Raw genomic sequence first — 18480 nt, 5'->3', positions numbered from 1 at the left:
CGGCGGTGCGTGTATCCCCGGATGCTCAGGTGTCCAGCCAATGAGCACGCGCCGTTAGGACCGGAAGTTGGTTTTTGGTGCGGGGGCGGGGCCTCGCTGGAGGGGCGGGGCCAAGGCCAGGCTCGAGTGGCGGGAGTCGCCGCCCTCTTTGGGGCCGTGGTGGGCTCCGTGGGCGCCTTAACTCGGGTCCTAGGTGCTGGTCGTCCCCCTCTCCCGCCTGCAGTCTCCCTCTTCCTCCTCTTCCTTCTCTTTCTCTTGCTCCTCCTCCTCTTACTCCTTTTTTCTTCCTCTTTCTCCTCTTCTTTCTCTTCCTCCTTTCTCTTTCTCCTTTCTTCCCCTTCTCTTTCTCCTCTTTTCTTCCCCTTTCTCCTCCTTTTTTCTCCTCCTCCTCTTCTTTCTCCTCCTCTTCCTCCTCTTTCTCTTACTCCTCCTTCTCTTCCTCTTTTTTCCTCCTTTCTCCTCTTCTTTCTCTTCTTTCTCCTTGCTTCCCCTTCTCTTTCTCCTCCTCTCTTCCCCTTTATCTTTTTTCTCCTCCTCCTTTCTCCTCCTCTTCCTTTCTCTTCTTCCTCCTTTTCCTCCTCTTCCTCTTTTCTCCTTTCTCTTCTCTCTCCTTTCTTCCCCTTCTCTTTCTCCTCCCCTCCTCTTCCTCCTTCTTTCTCTTCCTCCTCCTTTCTCCTTTCTTCTCTTTCTCCTCCTCTTCTTCTTTCTCCTCTTTTCTCCCTTCTCTTCTTTCTCCTCTTCTCCTTTTCTTCCTCCTCCTTTCTCTTCCTCTTCTTCCTCCTCTTCCTCCTTTCTTCCCCTCCTTTCTCCTTTCTTCCCCTTCTTTCTCCTCTTCTCCTTCTCTTCCTCCTCTTTTTCTTCCTCTTCTTCCTTTTCCTCCTTTCTCCCCCTCCTCTTTCTCCTTTCTTCCCCTTCTCTTTCTCCTCCTCTTTCTCCTCTTCTCTTCCCCTTTCTCCTTTTTTCTCTTCCTCCTCTTCCTCTTTTCTCCTTTCTCTTCTCTCTCCTTTCTTCCCCTTCTCTTTCTCCTCTCCTCCTTTCTTCTCTTCCTCCTCTTTCTCTTCTTTTTCTTCCTCCTCCTCTTCCTTTCTCCTCTTCCTCCTCTTTCTCCTCTTTCTCTTCTTCCTCCTCTCCTCTTTCTCCTCCTCCTCCTCTTCTCCTCTTCTTTCTCCTCCTTTTCCTCCCCCCTCCCAGGGATCATTCTAGACAGGGCTTCAGGAGACCATATGTGGTGCAGGTTATCAAAACTAGTTCGACCATATATAAGGCAAGCACCCTACCAGCTGTACTTTTTTTCTAGCCCCTATATTGTTCCGTGTTTACTTTATTTTATTTTCAAGGTTAGGATTTTTGTTGTTGTTGTTGTTGTTGTTGTTTTTGGGTCACACCCGGCAGTGCTTAGGTGTTACTTCTGGCTCCACGGTCAGAAATCTCTCCTGGCAGGCTCGGGGGACCATATGGGATGCCGGGATTTGAACCACCATCAGTCCTTGATTGGCTGCATGCAAGGCAAACGCAATACCACTATGCTTCTCTCCAGCCCCAGGGATCACTCTTGGTGGTGCCCGGGTGCCAGGATTGAACTCAGGTCTGAAGAATGCATGGCAAGTGCACTATCTCTGACTTGTGGGAACAACTTTGTTTTTTGGATTACACCCGATGATGCTCAGGGGTTCCTCCTGGCTCTGCGCTCAGAAATCGCTCCTATATTGGGGGACCATATGGGATGCCAGGGGATTCAACCTAGATCAGTATATGCAAGGCAAATGCCCTACTGCTTGTGCCACCGCTGCGGCCCCTGAAAGCAACTTTTTATGCCTAACCACTTCATTGTCTGATCTTGCTGCAAGAGATTTTCAGCCACAAGATAGCCAGTTGTGTGCAAGTATCATAATCCTTGTTGACCACTACAACTATAAAAGACTCGTGAGCACCATAGCTATGATTGTGACCCCAGCCCTACCAGCATATAAGTGAGGACCACACTAAAGTGTGTTACTCCAGAGAGTTCAACAACCAGAATATGTGCGATTGTTAGAAGAAGAGCAACATTCACAAGCATCTTAGACAAATGTGTGATCCCTATGAGACTAAAACACAACACATGTGACTCCCAGTTATTAAAGCAACAAAGGAAAAGGAGGGAGGAAGGAAGAAATGGAGGGAGGGAGGACCGGAGGAAAGAAGGAATCATAAGCAAAATGTCCAACAGCATTGCTTTTCCAGTCCACCTCGTCCAGTTTTTCTGTCCTCTGGTTCTACAGCCAGCCTGTGCTGTTGAGCTATGCTGATGCTTCTTGTATATGTCACATTTCTAGTTCTCTTGTTTTTATAGAGGCCAAGCTGGGGCAGGGTGGGAGGATAGGGGAGAATGGCTGCTTCTGTATGGAACCCAGATTTGCAAATGGTGGGTGTGTGCTCCCAAACTTGAGTCACATCCTGGGGCTTTTTAATTCTTAACTATTCCTCTCCTTGACTCTCTCTCTCTACTATTTGGCCCACTCTACATACACCTCTAGATAATATCATATATCTAAAGACCTATGAAAATAGGTCCCTGTGTTTCTTTGGGGGGATGGGGGCACAGCTGGGCGGTCCGTCCTAGGTCAGCACATGCAAGGCACACCCTACCGTTTGTGCCACCGCTCCGGCCCCAGGTCCCTGGGTTTATTCCTAGTTGTCCTGAAATCTTGAAGCCGAATATGGCTCTGATGTTGGCATCCTCTGCTGCCCTCCCATGGCCCTACTACGCATTACATTCTCATCAACCTGGTAGTTGATGACCGTTGGATTCCTGATTGAAGTGTATCTTACAAAACTCAACACGAGGAATATACTAATGAGAAAATATATTCCCTCAGTCAGTGCTTACTGTATGTCCGATGTTAGGAACAGAAGTTTCAGCAAGAGTAAAACATTCCCTTAACAGCAGTACTGTCAGGATTGTCTCGGGGTCTGTGGACAGCACTGGGTTTTGAATTTGAGGCCACGTACTTGCCAGGAAAGTGCTATGAGACAGCTTTCTGATCCCTCAAAATGCATTTTTGACATATAAAAAATGCAGGCATAGTGTATAAAAATTTTAATACAGAAAAATCAAGGTTTTATTTGTATATATTTTTGTGTTTTTTTTTCTTATGAAGTGAATAATTTATTTAAAAAGGAAAGAAAGAAATAGATAAGACCAGAGTGAAAGTACAGCAGAGAGGGCATTTGCCTTGCTCAAAGTTGACCCTACTTCAATCCCCAGAAACCCACATACTTCCAAGCTCTGTCAGGAGCGATCCCTGAGCTCAAAGCCCGGAGTATGCCCTGAGCACCACCAAGTGAGGTGGAGGAGGTGGTAGAGAAGAAAAGTTGGAAGAGGAAGAGGTGTAGGAGAAGAGGAAGAGGAAGTGGAGGAGGAGAAAGAGAAGGAAAAAGGAGGAAGAAAGGAAGGAGAAAGAGGAGGAGGAGGAAGAGGAAGATGAAAGGGAGGAAGAAGAGGAGGAAGAGGAGAAGGAATAGGAGAAAGAGGAAGGAGGAGAAAAGAGAAGAAAGAAGGAAGAAGAAAAAACTATATTTTTTAAGATTTAAATTGTGTCACATAAAAATGTGTAAAAATGTTTTTCCTTCCTTTTTGGGACAGTGATTCTATCTGTCTGCATGATCTATCATGCTTCTATCTATCATGATTCTATCTATCTGCATGATCTATCACTGAGCGGTGACATTGAGAGAATGACAACGATGGGGATCAAAGTCTAGGTGAAGAGCATCTATGATGTGGTGTGGCCATGTTGGGAGATGTTATCCACAAGCAAATAGAGCAAATAATATATGTACTAATATGACATGTGTGTGTATATTAGGCCACACCTAGTGGTGCTCAGCAACCATATATGGTACTGGAGCTTAAATGAGGTTTGCCACATGCAAGTAGGCAAGCACCCTACCTGTATATTATTGCTCTGGTTCCCACATGAAAGGCTATTAAGGAAATACGTTGTCAATGTTCTCACACTGAGAGAAGAATCACAAGCACGAGAAGGGAGAAAGTAAGCATGAACCTTGTGGTGGGGGATTGGACCAAATTTTCTTTGGTTGAGGCACACCCAGATGTGTGTAAGCCAAGGCTTATTCCTGGCTCTTTGTTGGAGGCCTGCTGTGAGCCAAATTATTGCTGTGAGCCAAATTTTGTTTGCAGTCTCCAGCACCTGCAAACAGGTCCTTCGTGGAGTTCGGGAAAAATTCCACGGGGGAAAGGGTGGGCACGCGGAATGGCGAATGATGGAAAATATGTTGTAGAAATGAATGAAACCACGCAGATTGCATGGGGACTCGCGTTTACAAGGCACGAAACGGAGACAAATTTATTTTTTGAGCTGGCTGACTTTTAAAGGTTAGAGGCAGGGAAAAAAGGTGCAAATTCTAGATGTCAAAGAGGCTGGGAGAAGAATGAAGGACTTTGGCTTAAATTAGCATTTTTAAAGAGCTGATACTGAAGGTGAAAAGGCAGCTTGTTTTTGGGTTCACTTTGTTTTGGGTAAAACAGAAGGAAAAGATAGTTATCAGGGAAGTTGGAATGTGAGGAATGTTTTAGAGTTTCGGGGGGGGGGGAAAGTGAAAATTACTTTGTTTTGAGCTAAGTTATGGAAAAATCTGTTTCTTGGCGCCAAGGTAGCAAAAATTACAGAGAGCTGTTAAATGGGAGACTTTTGGCTGGATTGATTGCTGTCCTTTGTAGTAGGAAGAAATTACTAAGGCCTGATTTCTAATATTGGTTTAAAATAAAGAGAGAGATAGTTACAGCCACATATTTAGAATTATTGCCAAACCATCCACGCAAAGGGTCAAGTGATTTTGACTGCTCTAAGCGGGCCTTTTTGGCAAATAATTCCTTTTCAGGAGAGCACTACACTTTGGTGTGTGCTTCTCTTGAGTGGGATGTGGCAGAGGCCCTTTAACTAAAGAGCAAAATGGAGTCTCTGATACCTGAGTTAAAACTGTCTATGTGACAAGCTGCATGTTGCAGCTTCTGGCATTTCCCCCCTGGACCTAAAGAAAGGAAGGTGTAAACTGCAAGCCACAAGCTGTTCCCATAGGCACAAGATTAAATATTCTGTTGCCCTTGAGAAAAGATACTGTAGGCCTGTAACTGTAAGATAAGTCACCTGTAAAATGTAACTTTGAAAAACAGAATGTTACTGTGAGAGATTACCACCCCCTACTTCTTTGTTTTGACCACACTATATAAAGTCTTTTTCTCCCCCAATAAATTTGACTCTTGATCGGAATATCGTCTTGAGTCCATCAATTTTCCCAGCCCTCTTTTATTTTTCAGGTCGAATCCTCTTCGTGATTCACGAATAACTTCATGACCCTCATCCACCCTGCGGGCCGGGGTCGCAGCTCTTCAATCAGGGATCACTCCTGGCAGAAGTGGGAGCCCATATTGGGTGACAGGGATAAGATCTGGGACTTCCCTGTACAAGGAAAACATCTTTTCTACTGCATTGTCTCTAGTTCTGTCTACTAGTGAGACTTGGGAATGGTAACCCTTGGGTCCTTGCCGAAGACTGCTCAGTCATCAGAGGGCAGCACTTGGGTCCTCCTCGGAAGACAGGTGGGTAAGGGGTTAGTGTAACAAAAGACAAAGTCTAGGATGCTGGAAAGTGGCTAAGAGCTTTGGCACATATTTCTAGGTATGCTGACTTTATCAAGATTCAGATCTAATCTTACTATTTTTAGACAATGGTACTCTGGTGGTTGTCTGTATTTACTATATGACCTAAGGCTAGTGGTTAATGTAATTAATATTTGCTTGATTTTAGAAGCTGACCTAGCCTGAGCTGTGAGCAAGATTTTTGTTATATTTTAATATGTTATAGAGCCACCATTTTAAATCTATGTCTGGGGGTCCAGGTTTAGGTCTCCAATCATGTATTGCCTTGGTCCAATTGTAACTGAAATAACTGTTTGTTTTTTTTTGTTTTTGTTTTTTTTTTGTTTTTGGGCCACACCCATTTGACACTCAGGGGTTACTCCTGGCTATGCGCTCAGAAATATGGGGCGCTGGGGGATCGAACCGCAGTCCGGTCGGTCCTACGCTAGCGCTTGCAAGGCAGACACCTTACCTCTAGCGCCACCTTCCCGGCCCCTGGTTTTTTTTTTATCCAAAATATCATCCAACTCCTCACTAACTCTTATTTATGTTAGATTGAAAAATGTACGTTTTATATTCTTAGTCTTTAAACATTAAAGAACTCTGGCCTTTTGATATCCTGATCCACGCCTTCTTTATTTGTTTGTATTATTTGCTCGTATTAGTGAATACTTTTGCTCCTATGTAAGATGACACTAAATAGCCCTTCCTCTTTTTTTTTTTTTTTGGTTTTTGGGCCACACCCGGTAACACTCAGGAGTTACTCCTGGCTATGCGCTCAGAAGTCGCTCCTTGCTTGGGGAACCATATGGGACGCTGGGGGATCAAACTGTGGTCTGTCCTAGGCTAGCACAGGCAAGGCAGGCACCTTACCTGCAGCTTACCTCTAGTGCCACCACACCGGCCCCAGCCCTTCCTCTTTTTTATATAGTAGGACACTTTTTCCTTCATACAGCACTCATCTGTTACCAGCCTCATTATACACTCCTGTATAAGGTAAGGGATCAGGTATAGTTAATCCTATGCTAAGTGGGCCATAGTCTAGTCTTATAGGTGGTTTCCATCAGTTGCCCTATATTAGATATAACCATCATGTGCCTTGGTTTTTCTTAGGAACATAAAAAAGCCTGTTTCCTTTTCCTTATCTATTTCTGCCTTATTATAGGGACACTCATATGAATCTTCCACAGTCCTTAACTTAAGGCTTAAAGTGTTTCCAGCTGTCAGGTTTTGTGCTACGGGCTTTTCCCTAGATTCTTCTTCTTTTTTTTTTTTTTTTTTGGTTTTTGGGCCACACCCGGCGGTGCTCAGGGGTTACTCCTGGCTGTCTGCTCAGAAATAGTGGCGCTAGGGATAAGGTGCCTGTTTTGCCTGCGCTAGCCTAGGATGGACCGCGGTTCGATCCCCCGGCGTCCCATATGGTCCCCCAAGCCAGGAGCGACTTCTGAGCGCATAGCCAGGAGTAACCCCTGAGCGTCACCGGGTGTGGCCCAAAAACCAAAAAAAAAAAAAAAAAAAAAAAAGAAATAGCTCCTGGCAGGCACGGGGGACCATATGGGACACCGGGATTCCAACCAACCACCTTTGGTCCTGGATCGGCTGCTTGCAAGGCAAACGCCGCTGTGCTATCTCTCCGGGTCCTTCCCTAGATTCTTCTATGAGAGACTCTTCTACTAGTAAGTGATCCAAAGTTGTGACTAAATGATTCTTATTTTTATTATTCTTAGAGAATATTAGTCATAGATAGCTTTTAAACAAAATTTCTTGATTTTCTTTTAAAGGCTTCTTTTCTAAAAAATTATTCTTGGCTGTTTCTGTGTAATTCATACAATCATTAATGTGCTCTAAAATGATTTTGTTATGGGTTTCTATAGAACCCAGTGTTCCCAGGTTACTGTAGCATGGAATAAGAAAAACAATCATCATTGTTCACAGAAGCAATACATGACCTGGAGAATATTTCCTTGCTCTGGGGCCACCTATGACTGTTCCAGGAGACTGACTTCCTTGAAGCTTTTGCCTCAGGTCCGAGAGCATTGATTGATTCATCGTGATCCAGCCTTTTTTGGAAAATAATATGAACATTTCTCAAAAAACTTTTTTTTTTTTTTTGGTTTTTGGGCCACACCCGGCGGTGCTCAGGGGTTACTCCTTGTTGTCTGCTCAGAAATAGCTCCTGACAGGCACAGGGGACCATATGGGCCACCGGGATTCGAACCAACCACCTTTGGTCCTGGATCGGCTGCTTGCAAGGCAAACACTGCTGTGCTATCTCTCCAGGCCTGAAATTGATTTTTTTATATGATCCATCAATACCACTCCTAGGAATATACTTTAGGGACCCCAAAATGCAAAAAAGGCAAAAAAAAATGTGCAAAGAAGGCTTGGCACACCTATGTTCACTCACAATAATCAGGGCCAAGGTTGTAGCTTAGGAATAGAGTTCTTGCCTTGCATATTTGAGACTGTAAATTTCATTCCCATATCAGACATGATTAGCTGTTATGAGAAATCTAGACTCTTGGTGAAATTGCTGATTCTAGGGCCAGAATAGAAAAAAAAATAAGGTGAGATTAAAAACATCTTGTATCAAACAATTAATGCTGGGGCCAGTGTGATAGCACAGATAGAGTGCTTGACTTGCATGTAGCCTACCTGGTTTGATCCCTGGCATCCCCTACTGTCCCCTGACTACCAGCAGGAGTGAGTCCTGACTATAGATTCAGAAGTAACTCCTGAGAATTGCTGATGTGGCTCCCAAACGAAAATAAAACAAGTTCTCTGATCATGATGGGAACATGTCAAAATGACCCAGAAGCTAACTTTCAATGGAGCAGTTCTCCAAATCATAAACATTGTGATCCTCAAAAGAAATTATAGTATAGAAACATTGAATTCTGAATGAAATGGGAAGCCATGCACTGTAGTACACAAAGGACCCTTCCCCCTCCCAAATGCTTTACACCAGAGGGGACTTGCAGATGTCACCGTAAGCCTTGGTAAAAACGAAGTCATTACTCAAAAACTTTGCCTTCTGAATGTTGACACATGAGTGGCACATGCACAGTGGGCTTTGAAGGGAGAGTAGTGATCGTCACCATGAAGAGAGGGGAACACCAGCATACTGGTTTGCAGAAACCTGACAAAGATAGTGAGTGGTACACACTCGAGGCCCTTTCTGATCCTAAGGAAATGTTTGTGGATGTTTCTCCAGCAATCTAGCTCTTTAGGTACAAGGTAAGGATATAGAAAACATTCCAAAAATATCTTTTCTGGGGAGACGGATAATGGCTTGAATCACATCTGGCAGTGCTCAGAGTTTATTGCTGGCTCTGTGTTCAGAGATCATTCTTAGCAGGGCTCAGAAACTCAATGCAGTGATGGAACCTGGATTAACTATACAAGGCAGGTGACTTAATTAACCCCTGTGCTATCTCTCTGGCCCCGAATCTTTCTCCTCAAATTTTTTCTTAGAAATTTTCTATGGATTTTGAGCAAGGAAAGACAAAGTATGAGGGATCAGAGCGGTGGCGCAGCAGTAAGGCATCTGCCTTTCCTGCGCTAGTCTAGGACGAACCGTGGTTTGATCCCCCAGCATCCCATATGGTCCCCCAAGCCAGGAGTGACTTCTGAGTGCATAGCCAGGAGTAACCCCTGAGAGTCACCGGGTGTAGCCGGAAAAACAAAACAAGACAAAATGACTAAGTATGAGTTGCAAAAAGCCTTTAATGATAATTCCATTGTTTACAACATGCATAATTTCTTACCTACGGTTAATTCACTATTATTTCTGGACAATGTTTGCTAATTCATCTGCTTCTATTGTTATTCCTATTACCTGAATTGAAGTTATTGAAACTAAAACAGCAACAGCTCTCCTAATCCTTCTTTATATTCCTTCATGATCAGCATGATGCATAAAGTTTCTAAAGTTTCTAAAATTTCATGAAGAATTAAATGTATAATGGAGATGTATTTGACAGCCACAATATGGATAAATTCATGAACATTTCTCTTATTAGCCAACTGGAAACTTTGGTAAGTCTAATATAAAATAATCAACACATTCATAAATAGGTGAAAATTCATGTTGTATTCCTGCCTCTGAAAAATCATTATTAGTTTCACCGAATGACTCCTTTCACCGAGTGACTCCTCCTCCTTCAATATGAACAAGAAGCAGTTGAGCTGAAGCTGGAACATTCCACAGTTATAATCTACAACCCCGCACATACTGAGAGACGTTTTTATTTTGACAGCGGTTTCTCCAAGCCACCCTGAAAAGAAATGCGAAACAATGAAAAGCTCGAAGCACACCTCTCTTGGATATATTTACCTCAAATGGTTAGCGAGAATAAAATAATTTATCAGTAAATTGAACACAGACTAGAGTTTAAACATGATTTGTTTGATAAGAAATGGAGCTATCAACTCTAAATATTTTACTACTTTCCTAAACCGTGTGTACATAATGTTGATTATTGGAGATATACACGCCCTGTTTAAACACAGAGCACACACACCCTGCTTTCTGGAATCCCCTATGCCCTGTTTTCCCTAATTGCCTAACCACAAAGCACCCAACCTGTTTGAATCCCCTAAACAGAGCTCACACCCTACTTCCCCCTAACCTGAGTCACTGAGACACATTATAAATATCCTATTCCTTTGGCGCTAGAGGTAAGGTGCCTGCCTTGCCTGCGCTAGCCTGGGACGGACCTACGTTCGATCCCCTGGCTTCCCATAGGGTCCCCCAAGCCAGGAGCGACTTCTGAGTGCATAGCCAGGAGTAACCCCTGAGCGTCACCGGGTGTGGCCCAAAACAAACAAAAACAAACAAACAACATAAATATCCTATTCCCACCGGAAAAATATTGACTCCAACCTCGCCTTGTGGATAGTTGCCCAGGATCCAACCTCACCAGCAATTACTGTAATAATAAACTTTGAGTATTGGGCCAAAGATAGGATGTGGGTTAAAGTGCTGGTGCTGACCACAATTTAATCCCCAGCACTTCATCTGGTTCCCCAAGCAGCATCAGGAATGATTCCTGATCCAGGAGGTTTCTGAATACTCCTGATTGTGACTCCCAAACCCAAACTCCTTCCCAACAAATACACTGAATTGTTTTGTTGGCGTGGGGGTGCGGGGGCAACTCCTGGCAGTTCTCAGGGCTTACTTCTGGCTCTATGTTCAGGAACTACTCCTGGCAGACATAAGGGATTAGATAAAATGCTGGGTATCGAACCTAGGTTAATCACTCTGTATTATCACTTTGACTCCCTAGAGTGTGACAAATCTTAATCACTCTAGGGAATCCTTTAAACAAATTGAGTAGTAAAATAAGATTCTGAAACACGCAAGAGACAAAACACAGATACTTTCTAGTAATATGTGGTTTTGCAGACAACTAAAACTGCATTTATCAGTTTTCAGTAGATTACTTTGGTCTTTGAGAATTTCTCCCAACAGTTGGGCAAGTAACTTTGTCTTTTTCCCCCCTCTTCCCAAACTTTGCTTTTTCATGGTTAACACATACCAGGCTCGGACACCTTGAGGGTCCCTGACAACTCTCTTTGCACACTTTACAGCTTGAGTGATGTCATCTTTCAGCAAAACTGAAAAAGAGGGAAATGAAAACAGTTTTCACAGAAATGCACTTAGGTTTATCTAGCTTAGATTTCTTAGTCTATAGGAAGAACCAGCAAAACATTTTCCAATGGGAATGTTTTCCAAGACAGTACACCTTGTAAGATACCTGCCTTGAACGTTGCCATACCAAGCTAAATCCCTGGCTTCCCACATGGTCTCCCAGCACTGCCAGGAATGCAGAGTCCTCAGTGAGAAACACTGCTGAATGTGGCCCAAACCCTACCGCCCAATTTTTCACCAAGTATTTTCATGGAATATGTGGATATTGGGGGATATTTCCCCCCTTTATTTTGTCCTATTTGGCATGAAATGAAGCATGTTGCTTCATTTACCCTAGTTAATAGAATTCTTTTTTTGTTTGTTTTTGTTTTTTGTCTTTGGACTATACCCAGTAGTGCTCAGGGTTACTCCTGCTCTATACTCAGAAGTCACTCCTGGCAGGCTCCGGGGGGGGGGGGGGCATATGGAATGCTGGGATTCGAACCATCGTCCTTCTGCATGCAAGGCAAACGCCTTACCTCTATGCTATCTTTCCGGCCCCAGTTAATAGAATTCTTTTTTTTTTTTTTTTTTTTTTTTTTTTGCTTTTGGGCCACACCTGGCATTGCTCAGGGGTTACTCCTGGCTGTCTGCTCAGAAATAGCTCCTGGCAGGCACAGGGGACCACATGGGACACTGGGATTCGAACTAACCACCTTTGGTCCTGGATCGGCTGCTTGCAAGGCAAACACCGCTGTGCTATCTTTCCGGGCCCATAGAATTCTTAACCAATGTGATGGCAGGCTCTCTCTCTGAACTAAACAGTTTTATAAAAAAAAAGGGGGGGGGAGGAGAGAGGCCAAACAATTTTTTCATTGTTGTTCTGAAGCCACACCTGGTGTTGCTCTGGATTCTCTTCTAGCTCTGCTCTCAGGAATCACTCCTGTGGTGCTCAAGGTTACCATATGGAGTTGTGGTGATCCAAGCAAGGTCAGCTGCATGCACTAATACAAGAGCCTTAATTCCTGTCCTATCTCACTAAAGCATCTCATCAATTTCATCACTCCTGGTGGTGCTCAAAGAGATATATATAGTATCAGAAAACAAAATGGAGTCTGCATATGCAGGATAAGTATCTTAACTCCTATACTATCTCTCTGGCCCCAGGCCCAATTTTTTTTTAACCAGCAATTTTATTGCTGGAACTTTATCTTGCCTTTTTTTTTTCTCCTTTTTCTTTTTTGCCCAACCTGGCAAAAAAAAAAGGGGGGGGGGTTGCTCCTGGCTCTATGCTCAGAAATAGCTCCTGGTAGGCTCAGTGGACCATATAGGATACTGGGAATCGAACCTGGGCCTGTCCTGGGTTGGCCATGTGTAAGGTCTTACTGCTGTGCTATATCACTCCAGCCCTTGGAACTTTATCCTGACAAAAAATATATCCCAAAATATTTGACACATATGAAACAAAAAATTTCATAGTTATTAACAAAAGGAAAAAGTGGAATATAATGGAACTGAACTTTTTGGAATTAAAACAAACTCTTTAAAACATTACTAATTTTGAAATATTTCTCCAATATTTTACACTGAATATTTCATATACTTTTTTGTTTTGTTTGTTTTTTGGGCCACACCCAGTGATGCTCAGGGATTACTTCCGGCTATGCACTCACAAATTGCTCCTGGCTTGGGGACCTGGGGGATCAAACCTCAGTCCGTCCTAAGTCAGCCGCGTACAAGGCAAATGCCCTACTGCTGCACCACTTTCCGGCCCTTTCATATACCATTTGTACTTTATATAAATTCAATAGAATATTTGCTCCAATCAGACAAATTTATAAATTAACTTATTAAGTACTGCTGTAATCATATGGAAATTATACATTTTGAAGTTACAAACTAAAGAACTTGGAAGTTAACTCTCATGTTCTTAATTCACTTTAATGTCACCACAGAAGAGATTAGGTACGATAAAATGTTGATAACATTTAATAGTTTATTGGGAAATAAAACTTTATTATATAAATGTTACAAATTTTCTCTTATGTGTTTAGAATATTGCATAATAAAAATAAAAAATTTAAAGACCCACATAATCAAATCATCCCTAAACTTCTGAAAAATAAGAACAGAAAGGTAATGCTCTGGAGAACATATCAATAATTACATTTATCATGGAGTGGAGCATTTTAGGAACATTCATATTAGCAAATTAACCATTATATTATACCAGATATTTAATTTTCTAATTAGGAAATTGGGAATAGGATGAAGAATTTCTAAAGGTGAAGTTGGACTGGGTCTTATGAAATGAGATTGGGTCAAGCCCCTCCCCACTGGATCCACCAGAAATCCCACCAGCCACTCCCGACCATTACAATCTTCCCAGCAGAAAAAGGTACCAGCTCTTACACTAGGCTCCAAAAGAAAATACTGGCTGTCGATTCTTCCTTGGTAGTCTTATCCTGGTTGACACCTTTGTGGCATTCTCAGAAAGTTGGGGGTGGTAGGCTGGGAGTTTCTCTTTCTGCATGAACTGCAACATCCCAATGCCACCCTCTATATACCCTTGAACAAATGGTCCAGCTTTTTGACTATATGCTATCAAACTTTCTTTTCTTTTTTTTTTTTTTGGTTTTTGGGCCACACCCTGCAGTGCTCAGGGGTCACTCCTGGCTGTCTGCTCAGAAATTGCTCCTGGCAGGCCCAGGGACAATATGGGATACCGGGATTCGAACCAACCACCTTTGGTCCTGGATCAGCTGCTTGCAAGGCAAACGCGCTGTGCTATCTCTCCAGGCCCTGCTATCAAATTTTCAACCACAAAATTTGTTTTAGATTTTTTTAAAATATGGAACGCTTCACGAATTTGCATGTCATCCTTGCACAGAGGCCATCTAATCTTCTCTGTATGGTTCCAATTTTAGTCTATGTGCTACCAAAGCACAAAATTTGTTTTAGATCTATAAATCCTGGACACCTCAATTTCTTATAGTAGTGTTAGCCCAGTAGTATCACAGAAAATCTGATGGGGAAAATTATATGGAACTAGTCCAGAGATCAGTGAGCCTATCCTATAACACAGAAGAAGAGTCAGTTAGCCCCAACCACAGCCCAGATAATCCTTAGCTACTGACTTTAGTAACACCATGGAGAGATATACCAATCATTTCAAATTGAGCTGTGCTGCTCTAAGTTTTGCTAATTCCACTTGTTTTTGTGGAATTATCCACCTGTCATTTTTTTCCCACTTGCTGTGGGAAATCAATGTGAATTAAATTTGTTTGTGCCTGCATGGATACAGGTTTATGGTGGTGGTGGGAGGTTGAGAACACTGGTGAAAGTAAGGACATACCGGTGAAAGTGGGATTAGTGTTGAAATATTTAGTGCCTGAAATGAATGATTGTTTTATGAATAACTTGATAAATCATGGTGTTATATTAAATATTAGGAAATTTAAAAAAATTATAAAGGTGGAGTTGGACTTTTTTTTAGGTCAAGGCATTTTTTTTTCTTCTTTTTTGGAGGGGGAGTCCACACCAAGTGATGCTCAAGTTACTCCTGGCTCTGCACTCAGGAATCACTCCTGGTGGTGTTCTAGGGACCAGGTGGGACTCCAGAATGAACCAAAGTTGGCGAGTACAACACATGTGCCTTACAACCACTGTACTAGCTCCCTCAGTTTCAAAGCCATTTCATTTCTATTGAGTCTTGATTCTCTTTGGTGGCGGAGAAGGGGGTAATGGGGAAGGGGTTTGGACTACACCAGAGACAAATGATCAGGGTTTATTCCTGACTTTTCATTATGGCATTACTCCTGGCAGTGCCAAGGAAACCATACGGGAAGCTGGGGATTGAAACCAGGTAGGACACAAGCAAGACAAGTGCCCTGCCCACTGTACTATAGCTCAGGGCCCATGACTCTTAATTTTTGTGAGTGGGACTGAATAGGACCTGCACTGCCTCTCAAAGGGCCTGACTCACCACTGCAGGAGATACCGCAGGCATTCACAGCTCTAGGGGTCTTGCCATCATTACACCAATAGCGGCTGTTGATTTGAAATATCCCATAATCAGTGCTCTTGCTGGAAGGGTTGTAGTTTGTTTGCCGTGTGTCATAACCACTTTCCCATTTGGCTAGACACATCCCTGGAAAGAAGTTATATTTAGTTAAAAAAAAGCAACACAACATGACTTCTACAGTCCCAAAAGGAAATGTCTGGAGTCAAGCACCAAAAACTCAATAAGTAGATACCTTAGATCCTTAAATGTACCTTTTAACCATTCTATATGTACACCAAATTTCAAACATCTTGCAAATTTTAGGACACTGAAAGCTTACAATGTGTCCTGGTTTAAATTCACATTATATAACATTTTTGCCCTCCATACCCTTATTTTTAAATTTTGCATATCTGATATTAATGAAAAAGGTTGATTTCTTCATTATTTACTTTTTTTGGGGGGGCCACATCCAATAATGCAAGAGACTACTTCTGGCCCAGTGCTGAAGATTCACTCCTAGCAGTGCTCAGGAATTCATGTGGTATCAAGACCGGATCCAGGGCCCTTGCATACAAGGCTTGCACCAGATCCTACCATTATAAGGAAACAAACTCTCCATGAAAATCCCTGGAAAAGCCCATTTGCTCCGAACGCCTTCCTATGTAGCTAACTCATTGGAATTCTGATGTCAGATTGACTTACAGTTTGCCAGGCTGACTCCCCGATAGCCGTCCATCCCAAGTCTTTTCAGAGTTCTGGCCAGCTCACATCGCTCATAGACCTTCCCCTGGACAGTGACACACAGGAGGACCAGCCCCAGAATGAGGAGAGCCTTCATGTCTGTGGGGAAATCAGACCTCTGCTAAGCTGGGTTGGCTGGTTCTGGTATTTAATATGTTTTTACTTCCTTTTTCTTCTATCTGTTTGCAAACTCCACCCTTTGAGAGATGTAGAAAGCAGGAAATGTGTGTTGATTTTCTTACTTAAAAAGCTTTCTTTTATATTTGATGGTGTTGGGTTTTATTCATTTTTTTTTTTTGGTTTGTTTTGTGAGTCATTCCTGGAAGAGTTCATGACCTCTATTCTCAGAAGTCTCACCTGATAGCTCTAGAGGATCAGACTGATCCTGGCTTCAAGGGTACAAAGCACGTGCCTACCCTGTTGAATCATCTCTGGTCTAAAAATGGCCTAGGGATTGTGCTATAAGAAAATGACAGCCTGACATTACTTAAAGATTTGGCTTAGGGGGGCCAGAGAGATAACATGGAGGTAAGACATTTGCCTTGCATGCAGAAGGATGGTGGTTTGAATCCCAGTATCCCATATGGTCCCCTGAGCCTGCCAGGAGTGATTTTTGAGGTAAGAGCCAGGAGTAACCCCTGAGCGCTGCTGGGTGTGACCCAAAAACCAAAAGAACAAAACAAAACAAAACAAAACAAAAAAACCAAGATTTGGCTTAGGAAGCAATGGGAAGTAACAGCATATCCAAAACAGGAGCTAGGGTCTGGAGCAATAGCGAGAGGAGTAGGGCATTTGCTTTGTAGGTGACTGATGCTGGTTTGATCTTTGGCATCCTATATGGTTTTCCAAGCCTTCCAGGAATAATTTCTGAGCACAGAGTCAGGAGCACTGACTTGAGCACTGTGTGTGTTCCAGGTCTCCCCTTCCCCAAATAAAAGATGTCAAACAGGAGCTATTTCCTACTGAATATGTATTTGAACGATTTAAAAAACAACACAACTAGACCTGGAGTAGGAAGCTTACCTTTCAAACAGCCAAACTGGGTTCAATCCCTGGCATCTCTGATGCTCCCTAAAACCTCATCAGGAATAATTCCTGAATGCAGAGCCAGGAGTAAAACCTTAGCATTGCTGGGTGTGGTCTCAAAATCAGATTATACAATTCACTCACTCACACACACACACACACACACACACACACACACACACACACACACACACACGACTACATGCACATTTTACACAAGTGAAAATGAGTTTATTTTTAATGGGGAGGGTATTTGATGAATTTTTACACCCTTTTATTGAAGAAAAAAATTAAAACTTGAGCTCTGGACCATGGATGTATCTTATTTGTTCTCATGTGTGGCCTTAAGTTTGAATCCTGGTACATCATGATCTTCAAACACAAGCAGCACTATTGGTTTGTCTCCAAAACCAAAACACATCTTTTATTAGCATTCCTTTTGACTAAAATTGCTCTGTGTGCATTTACTTTATTGTACTCCTGATCTCAACATTATTTATCTCAACTTCCCTAGATGCTACATTGCCTGTAGTTTTAATAGACCTAAGTTGAAGCCATGTTGCTCAGTCAGATTCCTACTTGAACTTTCTTGTTACCTAATATGTGTTTTCTTTATAAATCTGTATTTTCCTGCTAAAATAGGCTCAAGGGGCAAAGTTCCTGATACCTTTCCAAAGGCTTTACATCACACTTTATTTTAGAACACAGGAGTCATTATAGAGCCATGGAACTTAATAATCAAGTCTTCTGAGGAGGGGCAGAGTTATACTCCAGGAACTGCTCCTTTGGCATAGGGTTAGTCTTGAAAGGCAAGTCAAAGGAAATGATGATAGGGTCAGGAAGAAAGTTCACAGATCTGTGTCCAAGAACTTGTCATATACTTGACTCTTAGTTTGAATTACTACGCTACATGCTCTCCACTCCATCAGCCCTCTAACAGTTTCCTCTGTTCATAATCCCTTTATAATCCTAACATAATCCCTTCAGCCCACTCAGTCAGGCTGAGTACTGCTGGCAGTGACACCACATCCCTCTGTGGACTGCTGAGGACTCCCCATTAAAAGGAGGCAGATATAAGGAAAGTTCACACTTTGTCCCCTATTTGTCTGAGATCAGATATAAATTTATGCCAAGACCTATCGTTGAAAACCTAGCTGCTTATCAGTCTTGAGGGGCACCAGAGGACTTCACATGTCAAAGTTGACCGATCAGCTTTAATCTTTCACTAGCCCCTGTTCCTGCATCTTCTCTCTGTGGGCTGCTCTTAGAACTTCAAAAGAACATACCCATCAGTGTTTATTTTGTCAGGTTACAATGGGTGTATTATTCCTATTTGTTTCCCTTGATAGAGAAAAGAACATCAGTCAATGTGTGTTGGGACCTGCAGCCTGGAAGAAGGAAGTTCATTAAAGCTCTAAGGCTTTTTTTTTAAAT

At 42.6% G+C, this 18480-nt stretch overlaps 1 protein-coding gene and 1 non-coding gene across 2 annotated transcripts; both read right to left on the bottom strand.

Moving 5' to 3' along the window:
- Positions 1–9851: 9851 nt before the first annotated feature.
- Positions 9852–16135, bottom strand: LOC126021909 (lysozyme C-like). The gene is made up of 4 exons (XM_049782789.1): positions 15982–16135; positions 15259–15423; positions 11182–11260; positions 9852–9918 (listed from the first exon to the last, which is right to left on the bottom strand). Exons 1-4 carry the CDS (start codon positions 16115–16117, stop codon positions 9852–9854), a joined length of 447 nt encoding a protein of 148 aa, XP_049638746.1. The 5' UTR covers positions 16118–16135.
- Positions 14119–14220, bottom strand: LOC126023613 (U6 spliceosomal RNA). Its single transcript, XR_007500723.1, has one exon. It is a non-coding gene; the product is annotated as a U6 spliceosomal RNA (small nuclear RNA).
- Positions 16136–18480: the final 2345 nt, after the last annotated feature.

Source organism: Suncus etruscus, chromosome 11 (genome assembly GCF_024139225.1).
Source record: "Suncus etruscus isolate mSunEtr1 chromosome 11, mSunEtr1.pri.cur, whole genome shotgun sequence".
Classification (NCBI taxonomy): Eukaryota; Metazoa; Chordata; class Mammalia; order Eulipotyphla; family Soricidae; genus Suncus; species Suncus etruscus.
The sequence above is the reverse complement of the archived record's forward strand: the minus strand, read 5'-3'. Positions and strand labels throughout refer to the sequence as shown.

What these genes read in the sequence shown, in the direction of transcription:
- LOC126021909 (XM_049782789.1), bottom strand. Translation starts at nt 16,117, where the DNA reads ATGAAGGCTCTCCTCATTCTGGGGCTGGTCCTCCTGTGTGTCACTGTC. An exon ending in GGGAGTCAGCCTGGCAAACT is followed by an intron (nt 15,424 to 15,981) that starts GTAAGTCAATCT and finishes ACTTCTTTCCAG; the next exon opens with GGATGTGTCTAGCCAAATGG. An exon ending in CCTCAAGGTGTCCGAGCCTG is followed by an intron (nt 9,919 to 11,181) that starts GTATGTGTTAAC and finishes ATTTCTTTTCAG; the next exon opens with GGTGGCTTGGAGAAACCGCT.